The sequence below is a fragment of the Coturnix japonica genome, chromosome 3 (genome assembly GCF_054131305.1).
Source record: "Coturnix japonica strain WE chromosome 3, WE-NBRP24, whole genome shotgun sequence".
Classification (NCBI taxonomy): domain Eukaryota; kingdom Metazoa; phylum Chordata; class Aves; order Galliformes; family Phasianidae; genus Coturnix; species Coturnix japonica.
In genome coordinates this window covers 15381480-15397873 of record NC_140665.1, presented here as the reverse complement: position 1 = coordinate 15397873, position 16394 = coordinate 15381480, and the positions used below count along the sequence as shown (strand labels likewise).

The following is a 16394-nucleotide window of genomic DNA, read 5'->3' as shown; positions in this document are numbered from 1 at the left end:
CAGCATGCTTTTATCCCCGCAGCTACACAAAACTTAAACTACAGGTGACTCCAGAAGGACGCATTCCTCTGAAGAAGTAAGTGTTGCTGTCCTTTCTTATCATGTCATATTTAATCTTTGATTATGAATAAACATCGGGCATGAATGTGTGATCTGTCTGTTTAGAATAATCTGTCTACAGCATGTGTTTTGACATACCCCAAGGAAAGAGTGGGCAGTGCTTCTCAGGATGTCCTTCTATCTTTTGGACATAGATTGCCCTTGTGATTTTGAGTGAGATGTGTAGCTTCTCTGCTCTTGTTCCATTTGTGACTAACTTTTTAAAAAGCCTAACATCATTTCTTCAGCTCATAGACATGTTGTAAGGATAAATGTATTCAAAGTGTATATCACTGAGCAATGTTTTGAAGAGAGTTGTGCTGACTTTCTCAAGTAATTATCCTCTGTAACAGGGGCATGTGTGGGGTAGAATTAAACTCATGGTGGGCACTATTAATCTAACTTGTGTTACTGAGCAGCCTGCTAATAGAAGTAAATGGCTAAAGACATGATAAACTAGGAAGCAGCATCCAGCCTTTATGCCACATGGGCCATCAAGGCATGTCTTAAAGCCAATTAATTCCTTCTTATTTGTTTTCATTTTGCAGCATATACCGCTTGTTTTCTGCTGACAGAAAACGTGTAGAGACGGCATTAGAAGCTTGTAATCTTCCATCTTCCAGGGTAAGCATCTGAATTTACTCCTAACCTGTCAAAGTTTTGTATTTGTATTCAGTGGTGTTTATTCTCTGTTGAGTATGATTTGGCTGAGGCTCATATGCTGCACTGGATTAGCTCCTGTATGGATCCTCAACAGTGGAACTGTTTTTCCCACATAGTTTACTGTTAGCCATTTGAATGTTGAAGTATCTCTGACTTGAAATAGTCTGTGAACCAGGAGTGCCTGGAAGAAGTGCAAATGGATTAAAGGAAAAGCCAGAAGGTTGTGTGAGCTGCCCTGGAGAAATCTTATAAGAATGTTTTAAGCATCAGTAACGAGTATGCAGTTTTCCTGGTCAATCTGAGAGGATTTTCTTATCTTGCCATGAAGATAATGGTGTAATCTGTTTCCTTGTCACAAAAAAAGACGATTCAAACTCATCTATTTAAACTTAAATAAAAGATGTATGGAATATGAAATTGAACTGATGTAGTGTCAAAGCTGTTAATGCTGTGGGGATGTCTCATTGTATGCTGCTCAGCTGGGAGCATTTGCAGGTTGGTACTTTACCCTTAAGAAGGCTTCTACAAGCAAGGTGAAATTGAGTGATTCTAGTTAATGCTAGATTCTAGTTAATGACATCCTTAGCCTTTCCTACCAGGTGAGAATTCTCCTTGCACAAGCTTCTTGCAGAATTATTCCTGCTTACTAAGTATAAGACATGGGACAGAACCACTGCGTAGCAGAGGAGTGCCTGCATCTCCTAATTTCTCCCTCTTGTAGAAAGCACTGTGCCATGATGTTCATTCAACCTTTGTTTCCCCAGTGGTGCTACAGAAATACAGTAGTTCAAAATCTTCACAGGCCAAACCTCAGATACCACTTGCCACTGAGACCTTCCTTCATAGATTTCAGAGTATTCATATGAAAGATTACAGCAACCTTAGCTGAAGGAAAGTGCTTTAAATATTACAGTATAAAATAGGTGTTAAACTAGTTGAAAATGTTATGAGGTTAAAAACATGAAAAGATGTATTTTCAAGATAGATTTTCATCTAATTGTTCGCAAACAATTTTTTTTTAGTAAGATATGCAAGAAATCAGTGAAGCGCTGCTTTCAAAATCAGTTGATTTATTGCTTATGTGTGCTCAGTGCCAGGAAAGATGAAAAATAATTTCTTATTTCTGACTGCAAAAAAAATCTAAACATCTCTGGAGCCCTTGAAAAAATGGCAGTCTTTTTCTGCTGCTTATTTAAGCAGTCAGTTTTATATAGACATTGCTGGATACTTGTTGCTGGGATACCATCATGAAAATATATTCATAGTGTAAGGTAGATCCTTTCTTTGTTTGGGACAAAAGAGATACACGCTTCATGAAACAAAAAAAACCAACTGTGTTGATTGCCTTGGAAAAAAATGTTTTAGAAGCTAAGCTACCAAAAAGAAGGAATCTCTGCAGAGAGTCTTGCACCTTCCTGATTCATAGCTTTAGGGCTGGTACGGTCCTTCATGTATCTCATGTGATGACCATAAAGCAGCCTATGCTACGCTGCTGGTGAAGTCAAACAAACGTCAACACATGCTGGCCCCTCTCTAGCAAATTCTCTGACTACAGGCTTGCCAAGTGACTTTGTGGGACAGCATAGGCAATATATTTTGTGGGAGAGGAGGAAGAATTCTCATTGCTTGGAAGATCACCTTGTAGGTGAAAAGCACCAGATGAACTCCCCTGAAGAGCCTAAAATGAACTCTGTATTTTATATATAGGTACCTTACAGCAGGTCTGGTTCTCCACAGCACTGAGAACTCTGTCCCTGGTTCACATTTATAGCTTTTGAAGAATTGTATTTTAGTTGCCTCTTTGGTTGTGAAGGCTGGTTTCTGCACTGCAGTTAATGTAGAGGTTCACAGTGAAGCACCAGCAAACTTGACTGTTTACACAAAATAAGACAAGCAACAGTCGAATCCTATCTGTGCAAATAATCTGAATTAGATGTTGTGCTGCCAAATATAAAATAGAAAGGATATAGATGTTATAAAAACAGAAGTGCTACCAGGCAAATCATAAATCAACAGTGCTTGAAATTAGTAGAGATTCTTAATCACAAAATAAAATTATATACCAGTATTTTGCAAAGCCAGAATTGAGAGATGCTCTAATGTGTAACAGAAAGACTGTGATTTGGTCTCAAAAAAAAGAGATTAGCACATAAGGTGTGTGGGTGGTTCCAGTGAGATGTGAATGGTTCAGACCAGAATGACGAATGGGGCAATGTATGTTAATTGCTTTTGGCAGGCAGAATTTTGGAACCCAAGCAGAGTTGTCAAAAGTTGTGCCTGGGGTGGTGAATGCTTACAACAAGGCTTTTCCCTTCCCTCTGAATCTTTGTAGCCCACTAATAGTGTTACTGGTAGGAAATAATCATTAGAAGAGTCTATATTTATGGCTGAAGGCTTGGACTTGTGTTGGCTTTCCTCTTTGTAGACAGGCATTTGTAGATACATGTTTGGAAACTGAGGTGTATTTTCTTATCTAGAGCTAAAAAAGAAGTAAAAGCCTAAAAACCTCAGGTTATAAGAAAAGAACCACCTCTGGGTGAAGGAACCTTCCGAAACCCCCCTTGAACCATGTGGTTGGTCGCTGCTGATCGGTCCAGGACAGCTCTGAGGCAGCTGACTTTGATGTATCATGATCATCGTTGTATCTTGATCAAGTTATTTCCTGAAATGTTCCAGCTGAGTGAAGGGAAACAGGGATTTTCACTGATCCTGAATGAGTGCTGCTGTGAGCTAAGAACTTAGCAATGGAGAAAACCACCATTCTTATGACATAATTCTGCGAAAAATCTTTGGTTTTACAAAGTAATCTGGAAATTACTGCTTTTCTCTTTGTGAAGACCCAGTGGCCAACATGTGGGTAAGCTCTTAAAGCTGACCATGGTATATAGCTTTATAGGTATATGCTGTATAGGTGCTGAGGACATTGCTGCTAGCTCCTGTTTTCCCTGCTCCTCATTTAGAATCCTGCACTGGTGAAACTACTGCTTACAGGTTGTGCTTGCACAAACAAGTCAGTACCAAAACTGGGGTTTGTCCAGGATTGTTTGCACTTCCCATAATGGTGCTGCCTCTGCTGACATGTACGTCACACTGAACTCCAGGACATTGGCTGTGCAGGTGTTCACTCTGAGCCCTTCTGAGTCAGGGAGAAGATCCTACAGACTTTGCTTGTTTAAGCAGATGTAGCAGCCACCTGTGTAGTCTGCCCAACTAAAGAAGGAGTAGCAATGTGAGTTCTGCTGCCCTTCTTTTGCCATGAGCTGAATATGAAGTCTGGGGATGGCTGACAAGGGGGAGCAGGAAGCTGCCCAGTGTGTATGTATGAACACAGTCATGGTACCAGACCCACCTGGGCCTCTACAAATTTTGTCGATGAAAGGAGAGATAAAGTGATGCCCACAGCTGTTTTTGTTTTTTTTTTTCTTTCCTTTTAACTTAAAGCAGGAAAAGTATTGCAGAATTTCCTTCCTTCTCCCAAAGGCTTGAATTGACACTTCCGGTTCCCTTGGCAACTGCATTAAACAGGCGGAATAAATAAAAGCAGTGATTGCTTCCATCAGCAGCTCCCAACACAAGTCGGCTCAATGGCATTTATAAGCAAACAGCTTTATGTTAAAATTAAAATTTTCTTCCTCTGGTCCATTGGATTCAGGCATTATTTTGGAGCCATGGAGAGGTTCACTTGCATCCAGAGGCAACATTTCACAGCTTCTGATAAAGTTTGCTTGGATGGAAGGAATTCAGAATACGATTTTCTGTACGTGCATTCCACGATTTTTGTGGTTCTGTTTCTCTTATTTCCTTACAAGATTTTCTCTCCATGAAGTGCAGACTGCTGTGCCATTTTCCTCTCAGTGCTCTGATGCAACGGCAAAAGTCAGTGGGCATATTGTTATTGTTCTGCACTAACAAAACAGCTCAGACCTTCCTTGGGGTCTTCTTTTATTTCCCAGCCTCTCCAAAAGAGCAGTCCATGCTGTCTTCTGCACTAAGTCTGGGACTTTAAGACAGCGCATGCAAGGAGGAAGAGAGCTTTCGAGTTTGCATGGGACTGTTCCATTTCAAAACTCCTATCCTTTAAGAACAGTTGTTCTATTTCTTTCAGAGAAAAGCCTTCAGGTATAATGGGGATGATGATGATGTTTGTGTGTAGCTTAAAGCATTTCTATCAGTTTCTGTAATAACAATGTTGTTGCCTGATCAGCTGCCCTCAGTGGTTGGGGCAAAGAGGTAGGGAAAGACTACAGGGCATGAGGATATTTCAATAGTATCTTGAATGTGTACCTTCAGGAAGGAGAAAAAAATATTTTTGCTGCTATCAGAGATCAAGATTGTCAATTATGACTCAGTGGCCCAGTTTGTTACCTGGTTCTGTGAAAGCTTTGGGAAAACAAGTGCAGTGTACTGTCATTTTCCTCACCTAAGAACATTGGCCAGCTCACTGGCTTTACTGGGATTTCGTTATCTATAGATAGATAACACATTTGCACTGGGAGATGTCCTTCCTTTCCTCTTCATAGGTGCTCCAAGAAAGAAAGAAGTTAGCATCATGGAAAGAAGATGGATAATTTACTTTGATTTTTTTTAATTAATATAATTCTTAAGCTGCTCTGTTTTTTACAGGGATTTCCTATTATGCAAAACTTACGCTCTTCTAAGTTTCAGGAACGATACCAAAATAAGGGCAGTAGCAAAGGATCTATTTACAGAAAGAAATGTATATAAATGTCATTTCATTCTTTGACTGTTTTTTTTCTCCGTTTCACAGAATGAATCAATCCCTCAAGATGACTTCACGCCCGACGTGTACAGAGTGTTCTTAAACAACCTTTGCCCTCGACCTGAAATCGACCACATCTTTTCCGAGTTGTAAGAAAAGACACTCATTTCTTTATTTTTTCCCCTTTGCTGATTTTCTGGGATAGAGGTGGTAGTGAAGTTGGTTATTTAGTCTGTAGCACCATGCATTGACTACCAAGAACAGATTTCAATGTCAAGCAAGGATAGTGTTTAACCTAGGAACAAAGTTTCCTCTTGTCCCAAGCTTTTGCCTCCATTTATAATTGCCAGAATTGACTCCTTAGATCCTATGCAAGCTTAACTGCCAGGTCTCATTTTGCAGTTTGGATGGAGATAATTTAGGCTTCTGTGAAAATAAAGGAAGAGTAATAAGCAGTGAGAAGATGTAATGGGCACGAGAATACGTTTAACCACTCCCGAAAGCTTAATTAGGAGTAGGAGTAAAAGCAGTAACTTTTAGTATTTGTGCAACTAGAATTGCTGCCATGAAATTAAATTATCAGCCATCTACAACTGAGTCCATGCATTCAGTTACAAGCTATAAAGCACGTGTTAAATTATTCCAAGATGTTTCTGGCCCTTAGAGCAAGTCATTGTGCTTCCCAGTTTTAGCAGAGCCTGATGAATGGAATCAGAACATGAAGCAATATGAAAGCAATTTCTGAAACACATCGCAAGACCACCAAAACAATTACTGACAATATCTTTGCAACATGTGTTCCCTTACACCTCTCTGTGCTTATTTCCTTTAAGGCTGAGGTATTAGAAGAACTCAGCCATGACCTAATTTGCCTCCATTGACTTCCCTTTGCTTTCTTGCAGAGCAGAACTAGGCCAGTCCGGAGTGCTGTGGAAAATCCTAAGCACCTGGCAGTAGGCCTTCATAGATTTCCATCTGGGTACTAATTGTACCAAAATTCTATTCTTTCTACTAACTCTAAGTAGACATCTTCTCCTTACTTTGCAGATTGCTTAGGTTTTTTGTTTGTTTTTTAATTTTTTTGTTTTTGCAGGTTTATAAAACAAGCAAATACCGGAATAATTAAGATAATTAAGTCAGGGCCGCTGTTTTTCAGCAGTAAAACCAAATAGTTAGGCCAGGAGTTTGCAGTGGAGTGTTTGCGGCAAGCTCACGACTGAATTCCAGATCATCCCTTTTACTTTCTCAAATTACTTTGTTCCAGGAATTCAGAGGAATGAAAAGCTTTTAGCACTGCTCTAATTCATGCCACTGATGTCAATAATACCGAACGCTTTTAAAAATCTTGCTCCTAGATGTTTAATGAAGAATGTTTGTCATTAACTACTGGCAAGGTAAACTAGTCTGGAGACTCAGTGGAACATTGATTTTTTTATTGCATGATTGTTTGAATTTTGTTTCAGTTTCCCTGGGAAATTATAAGACATTGAACAAGATTTCAAGGAATCATGTTTTAATTGCTTTGCTTTTGCTTTAATTTTCTCTAGTGGTGCCAAGAGTAAACCGTACCTTACTGTCGATCAGATGATGGAATTTATAAATCTTAAGCAACGTGATCCACGATTAAATGAAATCCTTTATCCACCATTAAAACAGGAACAAGTTCAACAACTGATTGAGAAATATGAACCCAACAGTAACCTAGCAAAGAAAGGTCAGTGGCTTTTCTTTTCTCACTGTGCTCAGTTTCTGATTTGAAACAGTGAATCAGTTATAATGCAGTACATGCTAGAGCAAAATTTGGTTCAGAATCCAATTGTGTTTCCAACTATCTGCTGTTGAATCATACAAGCCTGTGAGACATTGTGTGGTTAATTTTTAAATGTATTTGGTTGGAATCAATTTAGAGAGGATGGTCTGGTTTTGGTATTTATTTTTCTGTATGTGTAATTGATAGTTCGGAACAGTTGGTTTGGTATGCAGACTTCAGCAGAAACCTGAATACTGTCACAGTGACCCAAACAAGAACTTTATAGTAGCAACTGATAGCATCAAAATTAAAATGATTATGTCTATTCCTGTGTTTTCCTATAAAGTGTGCCATAGTCACAGTAGATGCCCTTTTGAAAATCTCAGGTGCTGTCTGGGGTGTAACTGGGACTATTGCCAAATACAGTGAAAGAACTGCATACATCTTTGCAGATTTTTGTTATAAGTGTAAAAATAGCATTGAATTTGTGGCTGCATCCCGTTTTATTCCAATCTACGTGTCCCGATGATTTCCCTAGCTTCTAATGTATTAATAATTTTGAAGCTCTAGGGGTGTGGGAGTATCCTGAAAAGCAGATCTGTATAAAAATATTGTTTTGGTTCAAAGATTTCAGACCTGTCCTTACTAGCTGCTAAGCATTCTCCTTTGAAGAATCAGGGTCAAAACAGCATCAAAGAGATGAAGTCTTTGAATCCTCAGTTAAATAAAACTGTCAAGGCAAGATCCTGTCAGTAGCTTTTTATAAATAGAATTTTTTCTTTTACTGTTAGAAGGAATTTTGACAGAATATTGGCTGCAGCTTCTGGCCCAAAGTAATTATGTGAAGGCTGTTAGGTCTATAGTAGAGTCCATAGTTAGAATTACAGTGTTAGTCAAAATATACAGCATCTTTGTAGTCCAAGCTTCAAGTGCTACAATTGATCCTACCTGTTTTATTCTTCTATTCTCAGGCTGGGATCCCTGTACTGCCCAGTCTATGCTTCTCTGCAGTACAGATTCAGACAGCTGAGAGAGGCTATTGCTTATCTTGTACCTTGAGTGCTTTTGCAGCCCTCTCAATCCCCCATGCAGATTGCAGGCTGGCTGTTAGGCTAGCATGGAAATAAACAGGTGCACACAGAAACAGAATATGGTGTTCAATATAGAGAGCAGGAGGTAATTCAGCTGATGTCTGTAAATTTGTGTGAGTCTTTCGTACACTGAAGGTTATTACACCTCCCCAAACCTGATCTGGATGAGGGCGACTCAGGCAGCAGAGCAGATTTCAGCTGTCCCTAATGCAAGTTCTAGATGGCCGCCTGTGGTCATCCTGAGGGTCTTGAAACAGTCATCAACATTGTCTGAAAGCAAAACACTTGTAATTTTTCTCATAAGGCTTCTTATTTCTTTAGTCCACACAATTTTGGTGTTTTGATGGAGAGCTAACTCCTGTTTCTTTGTCATGCTTACACAACCCTGTCTTTTGATGTCAGTGAGAATACTGGCACAGGATGAAAACACCATGACTTCCTTTGTCATCCATGCAAATATTAGAATATTGCTCTGTGCTGATCTTGTTTCACATCAGCTGCAAGGAAAATCTGTATGTAAAAAAAAAATCATTCTTATTACCTAAATATTGGCACTTCATATAAGCCAAATTAAAGATTTATTAGAAGAAAGTGTGCTAACGGAATGCCTAAGTCACAGTGAAACCTCCTTCTGACTAGCAATAAGGAGGGAGCATGAAACAAACCTCATAAAGAAGTGTGTTAGAATGGTATTTGCCAGCACCCTCCAAGTAGGATTTGTGAGACTCTTACAGTTTACCTTAATTCACATTCGTGGACACACTTGGTGTAGGCACCTACTCTTCTGCAGGTGCCTCTCTCCTTGTGTATGATTTATATACTTATATATTTATATGTACTTTCAGAATCATTTCTCTCAGAAAAGCCTGAATTAATAAAGGGAAAGTCAAGTCAGAGAGTTCATTTATTTTATATTTGTTTTGTCTTCAAACTCATGCAAGCAAACTCTCACAAGACTGGCACAACATGTCATCCACCTCAGTGTTTCAGATACCCCGTCTTTCTATGCATCCTGCTGTCAGCTGAGTTGTGGCAACTGGCACGTTCAGTTAATCATGCCTCACTGCAGATCTTAAGCATATTGTCTTAGATTTAAAGGAAATGGCTAATTGGCAGCAGTGTGGGGACACAATATTTTCAATACTTTGGCACCTAGTTGGGAATGTAGTTCACTGTATATTAACTGAATTGTAGTTATATACTCAATCCTACATTTTGTGTGTGGAATAATTGCCAACAAATGCTGCATGCCTGTAAAATGTCACCAACAGATAACAGTGCATATTGAAAATCATGTTAAAACATTTTAATACAATGGTTTTTATTAATTAGTGAAAGAATTGTTACTTAAGCTTTCTGCTGTCATGAAGGCCTGTCCAAAGGCTGAATTGCAGATATTGAAGTCTGAAGCAACACACTTCAGAGATGCATTCCCTATACGCTCTTGGACCATTGAGATGTTATTTTCTGTTGACTAGAAGATGCTGAAACTACAGTTATGTGTGGCCCAGTACTGTACACCCATGGCCTTGATGGCCTCAACTTCCCACCTCTGCTGCTCATATATTGTACTGTTTTTTGTACTATGTTACTTATGTGCCCTTATTTGCTGGGGTCAAAGTCAGTGGAGAGGTAGGGGCAGAATCAAGATGTTTGGAATGGCCCCATTACTGTCAGTTAAAATAACTAGAGTGGGTAGAAATCTTACTGGAATAAGCAGCCAAAATTTGTAAGAAGATAGTAGAAACCTTCATCCAGCATAGTTCTCTCTTAAAGCAAAACCCAGCAGCTCTACGAACAGAAAGGAACTTAGGGTAATTTCCACATAATCGACTGCTTTACCATTTGTTTCTGATAAATCCAGTGGCCTTCTATGATAGAATGATGGCACTGGTGGACAAAGGAAGGGCAACTGATGTCATCTGTCTGGACTTCTACAGTATGTTTGCTTTGCAGCACATTCTTATCTTGCGGTTGGAAAGATACAGATTTTAAGAGGGGAGATCTATGTTAGATGTTAGGAGGAAATACTCAGAGGCTGGTGAGGCAATGACACTGGCCCTTAGAAATTCTGGTGCCAGTGCCCACTTCATGGAGGTTGGAACTGGATGTGTTTTTAGTTTCCTTCCTACCCATGCCGTTCCATTATTTTAAGAGGTCCCAACTAAGTAGCCCCTCCAGACAAATGTGCTATACCAAGAAGCAAAGAACAGCATGGGAAAGATGCAGCAGGGCACACACACAGCAGAGGTAATGGTGTGACAGAATTACATGATAAGCAGCAGCATGGGGAACCAAGTTATGGGTGGCCTGAGGATGACTTCATTATGTTGTACCAGACCAATACAATTAAATAATAGGACTTTTGGAGCAGGGAATTGGGTTCAACCAGAGCTTGGGTTCAAGAAGCAGGCCAGAATATCTGACATTGCAGTATATGTGCTTGTTCTTTCCTGGCAATGAAAAACAACTCCATAAAAATAAATCACAGAGAAGGTCCAGAACAGAGGAAAATAGCTGTAATTTAAACCATTTCTTGTGAGTAATGAATGATTTAAAGTGCTTTGTGGTGATAGAGACTGTAAAGGCTTGTTTGCAAACATTGGGTGATATAAATTGCCAGCCTTCGCTCCAGTTAAGTCCTTTTTTCTTCAATTTGTTTTGGAGTTTGCACCTTCACAGTTGCTCAGCGTGTGTGTTTGTGTGTCTGTACCTCCAGACTGGTATATTGTTTTGCTTGTGTAAGCTACCTTTCTGACCAGCTCTGTTCCTTATTTCAGATTAACCCTCTATTAAAACATCAGGCACTTAGGCAGTCACATACACATAAGTGGTGAAGATCTGACCACTTTCACATTAATTTCTGTAGTATATCTACATTTATTTATTTGAACCTCCCACTGAAATAAAAGAGTTAATATTCAGCATCTTCATGCAATAAGCCCAGTTCATTTGTTGGGCTCTCACTTTGTATAGTTTTAGTGTCACCACCAGAGAAAAATACTTTCTACAAAAGGCTTAAACAAGTGTAATCACAAATATCCTTGCTTTTCAGGTATTTAGGGCCACAAGACCTAGATTTCTAATCACCTTTTACGAAGACATACAAAGTATATATCGCTATGTATTGTCTCTCTTATTTTCCCCCTGTTTACACCATCACACGCATCAAGTTGCAGACCTGAAATGAACAGTTTCAGTTCTCAGGGGTTTAAAGTATTTGCTGAAAGCATTTTTGCTGTGGGAGTAAGATTTCATGTTTGCAACACACAGAACATCCTGGCCTCAGTGAAATAAATCCCTTAAGCATATGCTTAAGTTTATGGGTAGTGTGGGAAGAAGGGATAGTTCTACAAAATCTGTTATATGCCGTTTCCTTGAACATCTTATTAATTCTTTATTGAATCTTAATTCCTGTAACTACCCATGTGCCAGTTTTATTGGAGTGAAATTTCTGGGCAGATCCATCAATCAAGTAGCAGGGCAACTTCTTAGAGTGTGATGCACAGGCCTTAGTGAAGACTTTGTTAGATGATCCCATCATTGTAATCTCACATTGGAAGCAATCCTTCAGAGAGGTGCAGAAGTCCTGCTGCCCCTTCTTACAACAGTCCACTTCATGGTTTCTCCTGCTTTGTTTGGATAGTAGTACTAGGCCTACTCTCAACTGATAATTAGATCTTCTCCTAATTTCCCATCTAACTGTTTCCATCACCTAAGCACACCAACTGTACACCTCTATCCTCCTTTGACTTAATGCTTCTTCTCCCATAGCAAGTTAAATGAATTTCTAATGGGTGGTCATACTGATTCTCAACTTTCACATGAAATGAGCGTGGAACACTTGACATCTAATATTTCTCCATTTTCTAATCAATGTTATAACTCTTTTTCTGTACATGTTGCAGCTAAATTTTGAACTATTTTGAACATGGTAAGCAAGAGCACATTTTATATTTTAAACTCCTGCAACATGGCTGCATGCCGCTAATATATTTGTGTTATTGTATATGGAATGTGATTGAGCTTTTGAAACATCAGCAGATACATGGGCTTGACATCTACATAAGTTAAGCATAAGAAGTGGTATTTTACCGAGGTTGCAGCAAGCTGTTGTGATTAATATTTTGTTCCGTATAATGAAGGAGATTATTGTACTATGTATAGCATGTTTCCTTATCAGGTAGAGGCAGAAGGAAGTTCCTGGTACTGCTGAGCAGTTTCTTGCTGTCAGCAAAAACACACTGTATGGCTGTTAGGCTTGGTTAAGTAGCATTTTGTAGTTTGGCATTTTCAGGTTACGAAGCATTTTCATTGGGTAGATGGCATAACTACTAAAATAATTTCCTTTTCAAGTTACTATGCTGATAAAGGGATGAGTATTAGTAAATCAGCCACCAAATTGTTGGTTGGGAATTCCCTTATTTGCTTTTACTTTCAAGAAGGCATGTATAGAAGTAAATTTTTTCAGGATCTTTCTACGCTATGGGTAGGAGAAAGCACATGGATGCTGAATTTCAGGTATCTCTGCTTGTGGTGTCCAAGCTCTCAGGAGTGATGGCCCTTGATTCTAAACTCTAAGCATAGAAGACTAAGTGTTATATCCACAGTGATGAGTACAAGAGATATAAACAGCTGAAATCATTCCATAGCAATAAGATTTGCTACCAACCATCCTATTTGGTTGGAGCAAAAAAAAAAACATAGGTTATTAATAGCTATTATTTTAGAGTGTTTTATTGGGAGAGATTGTCTGGACTGTAGTATAAGCTTTAAAAATGGTCTGGAGGGGCTTTAGAGATTTTCCTGACCAATGGATCTCTACACTGGCTTGTACTGATTAGGGGCATTTTTGAGATAAGTCGATGGTTTGTCGTAAATATGCGTTTGTTTAAATTCTATCTTTGCCTGTTGTATTTTAAAGTGCCAGACATTTAGTCCTGCAGTGGGAAAGACCTTTAGAAGTGGATTTCCAGATTTTCCATACTGCACCTATTCATAAATCTTGCCTGTCCATATTGTTTAGGCACGTATTTAGAAAGATTCTAAGGCAGCTGGTTTTGTGACTCCCTTTGAATTTCAGTATTAATTCTATTTCTCTAGTGCACATTTATTGACAGTTGTGCTGTTGTTTCTTTGTTTTCTTTGACAGTGGAGTAAATTAAGCAATTAACATTAGATTAAGATGCATTTAATTTTATGCAGCATTTACTACATGTGTTTTCCTGCCTCCAAAACAGGCAGTATTTGCTTCAGGACAAATGCGTTTTTCCTTCCTTAAACGTCAATACATTTTAAGCATTTTGGTCCCACTACATTAAATTCACCTTTTAGTAACTGCTTTAACTGCTTAAGAATAATTACACATTGGAGTTCTTTCAGAGGGAGAAGGGGGTCATTCCCTAGGCAACAGATTGTAATGTCAAAAACAAGTACTGTGCAATTGTGGCTGCACTTCTAAGACATCCTTCATAATATTTAAAACATAAATTCTGATGTATAAACTATTCTGTCAAATGGTGGAGCTTTCTGGCACTGAAACATTTGTAGAAAGTGTTCCAAACCCTTCAGCCTTCTCACTGCAACACTGGATATTAAGAATATTTATCAAAAAGCCCATTAACTTTGGGATTTATAGCGCTTTCCAGCATTCCAATTTTCAAGAGGATTGCACTCAGCATTGTTTCTCATTTTTAAATGGCAACAAAACAGTAAATCCCAATCACAAATTATTACTGTTTCAAAAGTGTGAGCCACTCAGAGTCATAGCCTGTACCATACAAAAGTCGTAGCCCATCCCGTGTTATCCACTACAAGTGTAATCAGATAGATTGCTAGAAAGCCTTTTAACATTGTTTTTAAATATCTGTCTATGTATATATATGCAGTAAATGTTGGTGTGAATGATGTATCACAAAAATAAGTTCATGGAAATTATACTTATAAAAATTAGCCTGTAAAATGTGCTCCTTTCCTGTATTATGCTTCCTTTTTAGGTTTTGGGGTGTTTTTTTTTTGTTTGCTTTTTGGTGTGTTTTTTTGTTTGTTTGTTTGTTTGTTTTTTATAGTTGTTGTTGCTGTTGTTGTTCTTGAGTTATTAATGAAGTTGTGCAAGTCATATCTTGCAATCTCAAATTGGAATATCTTCTAGAATGCTAAATCCTCAGTCATGATATCCTGTAACCCCCTTTTTGCATAAAGTATTTTCCTAACTTGACGGTAGCAACTTTATAACATGAAATTAAACAGTGATGCAAACTGGTAATAATGGATTTTGCAACAATGAACAATAACACAGCAGTATTTGGCTTAGTAAAAATTGCTGAAGTTTTAACCTTTTCTTCTTTTATTGCATTTTAAAAGTGTAAGACCTGCTGTGGATCTGAGGTGTAGCTGCTTATGCATGGAGTTATTTTTTGCTATTGCCCTAGAATTAATGATAGCATTCATGAAAAAAAATATGTTTAGGATTCTAGGGAGTGAACGTCTCCTAATCTTCTGTATGTGCCGTGGATACTTTGAAAGAAAAATAAGCTTTGCAGAAATGCATTTTGGGACTGATATCTGGTACCAGGAATAGCTGCACTGATGTCAGTGAAACTGTGACAAATGTCAAATGGACAGACATATTGTGGAATTCATATCTTCGGAGCTGCAGAGCATAAATTAGTCATGATAATGTGTGTTCAGCATTTAGAGCACACCTGTGTCAGTCTGTGAGCTGCCCGTAGTAAATTCTGTCCAGATCCCCTACATCCTAAGACTGAAAGTGGCTGAAAGAGCCTGGAGTGGCAAGACCATGAAGCCAATACAGGAGTAGGTCTTGGGGTATACGTGGGGCTGCATCATTCCCTTCATCCTTTGCTCAGGAGTAGGAAAAGAGAATCTTACATCAGTATTGCTTTTCAGGGGGTCTGGAGAAATGTTTTGCTGCTGCTGCTGCATGTCTGCATTGTGTTTGACTCAGCCTCAGACTATCAGAGCCCATAAATAGAAATCTTACTCTGAAAGTTTAAACAGCCTTTTTGTTTTTTTCTCCTTTCCCTTGTTGCTGTGCCATTGCCTCTTTTATGGAACACAGGGAGGTATTCATTCTTAGCATTAGGGATTTATTATTTGAAGATGAATATCAGATAAAGTTTATTTCTGAAAAAAATAAAACAGCATAGACTTGAGTGCTGAAGGAAACAAGCATAGATAAACTTTGAATAAATATTTTGGGTCTTGCCTCTTCACTGTGATGGCTACTGAGGCGGTGCTTTGCAGCTGCAGAGGGCCCACAAGGACAAGTGGAATATTAACTGCTGTGATCCAGTTGGTGAAATGTAGAACTGGTGACAGAAAAGCACAGTTTTTTTGGCTCTGCCACAAATGAGCTCAAGGACATTTGCCCATTCTCTTTCATGTGCTGTTTTTGTTTTTTTGTTTTTTTGCCTCATCCTTTTGTTGGCTTGGATAAATTGTCAGTTTTTTCCTTGAGAAGCAAACAACAGTCCCTGAGTTTTTCTGTATGGTTGGTAGCTGTCATAGCAGGACTGTTGACATAGTTGGAGTGTGTGCTACTGTAATTCAACGACCATGTGAGGAAGTTCCCTTGTAACCTCAGATGTAATCATCTCCTATAACAGCATTCTTTAGCTGGAATATGACTGTTGCCCATAAATACATCAGGGTAACACTGGGGAGGCAGAAAGAAGTGGTAAACTAAGACAATGTTGGCATAAGAACATAGAGGTATCAAGTGGCCTTGAATAAATTTAAGCTGGAAATTAGGTGAAGTTTCCTAACATTATGGTTCTGGCACAGGCTAGTAGTGAGAACAGAAAAACAACAATAACAACAGCTACCACCACAAGAGCTCGATTTGTTCATGAAAGGGATTGTATAAAGCAGTTAATGCAATGCGTGCAACTGAAGGACTGAGTTTAAGGAACAGACAAGAAAGTCCTTTATAAGGAGCTGAAGTCCTTTTTCCTTTTTTTTTTTTTCAGTTTACGTGGACTGACTTTGTACAACCATGCCTTTATTCTTCCCTATTTCCTCTTAATATTAAATCTCTTCTACAACTGGA

General features: G+C 38.7%; 1 protein-coding gene across 7 annotated transcripts in view; it reads left to right on the top strand.

The window, feature by feature from the left end:
• PLCB1 (phospholipase C beta 1) overlaps positions 1 to 16394 on the top strand; it is a 346674-nt gene that overhangs the window by 206070 nt on the left and 124210 nt on the right. For all 7 annotated transcript variants that reach the window (XR_014943800.1, XM_085541097.1, XM_015857085.3 and 4 more), the window contains exons 6-9: positions 23 to 76; positions 648 to 723; positions 5531 to 5631; positions 7030 to 7196. Coding sequence is in view for 6 of the 7 variants with exons in the window: in XM_085541097.1 (XP_085397223.1) it covers positions 23 to 76; positions 648 to 723; positions 5531 to 5631; positions 7030 to 7196 (398 nt within the window). In the remaining variant the exon portion in view is untranslated. The remainder of the gene's footprint in view (positions 1 to 22; positions 77 to 647; positions 724 to 5530; positions 5632 to 7029; positions 7197 to 16394) is intronic.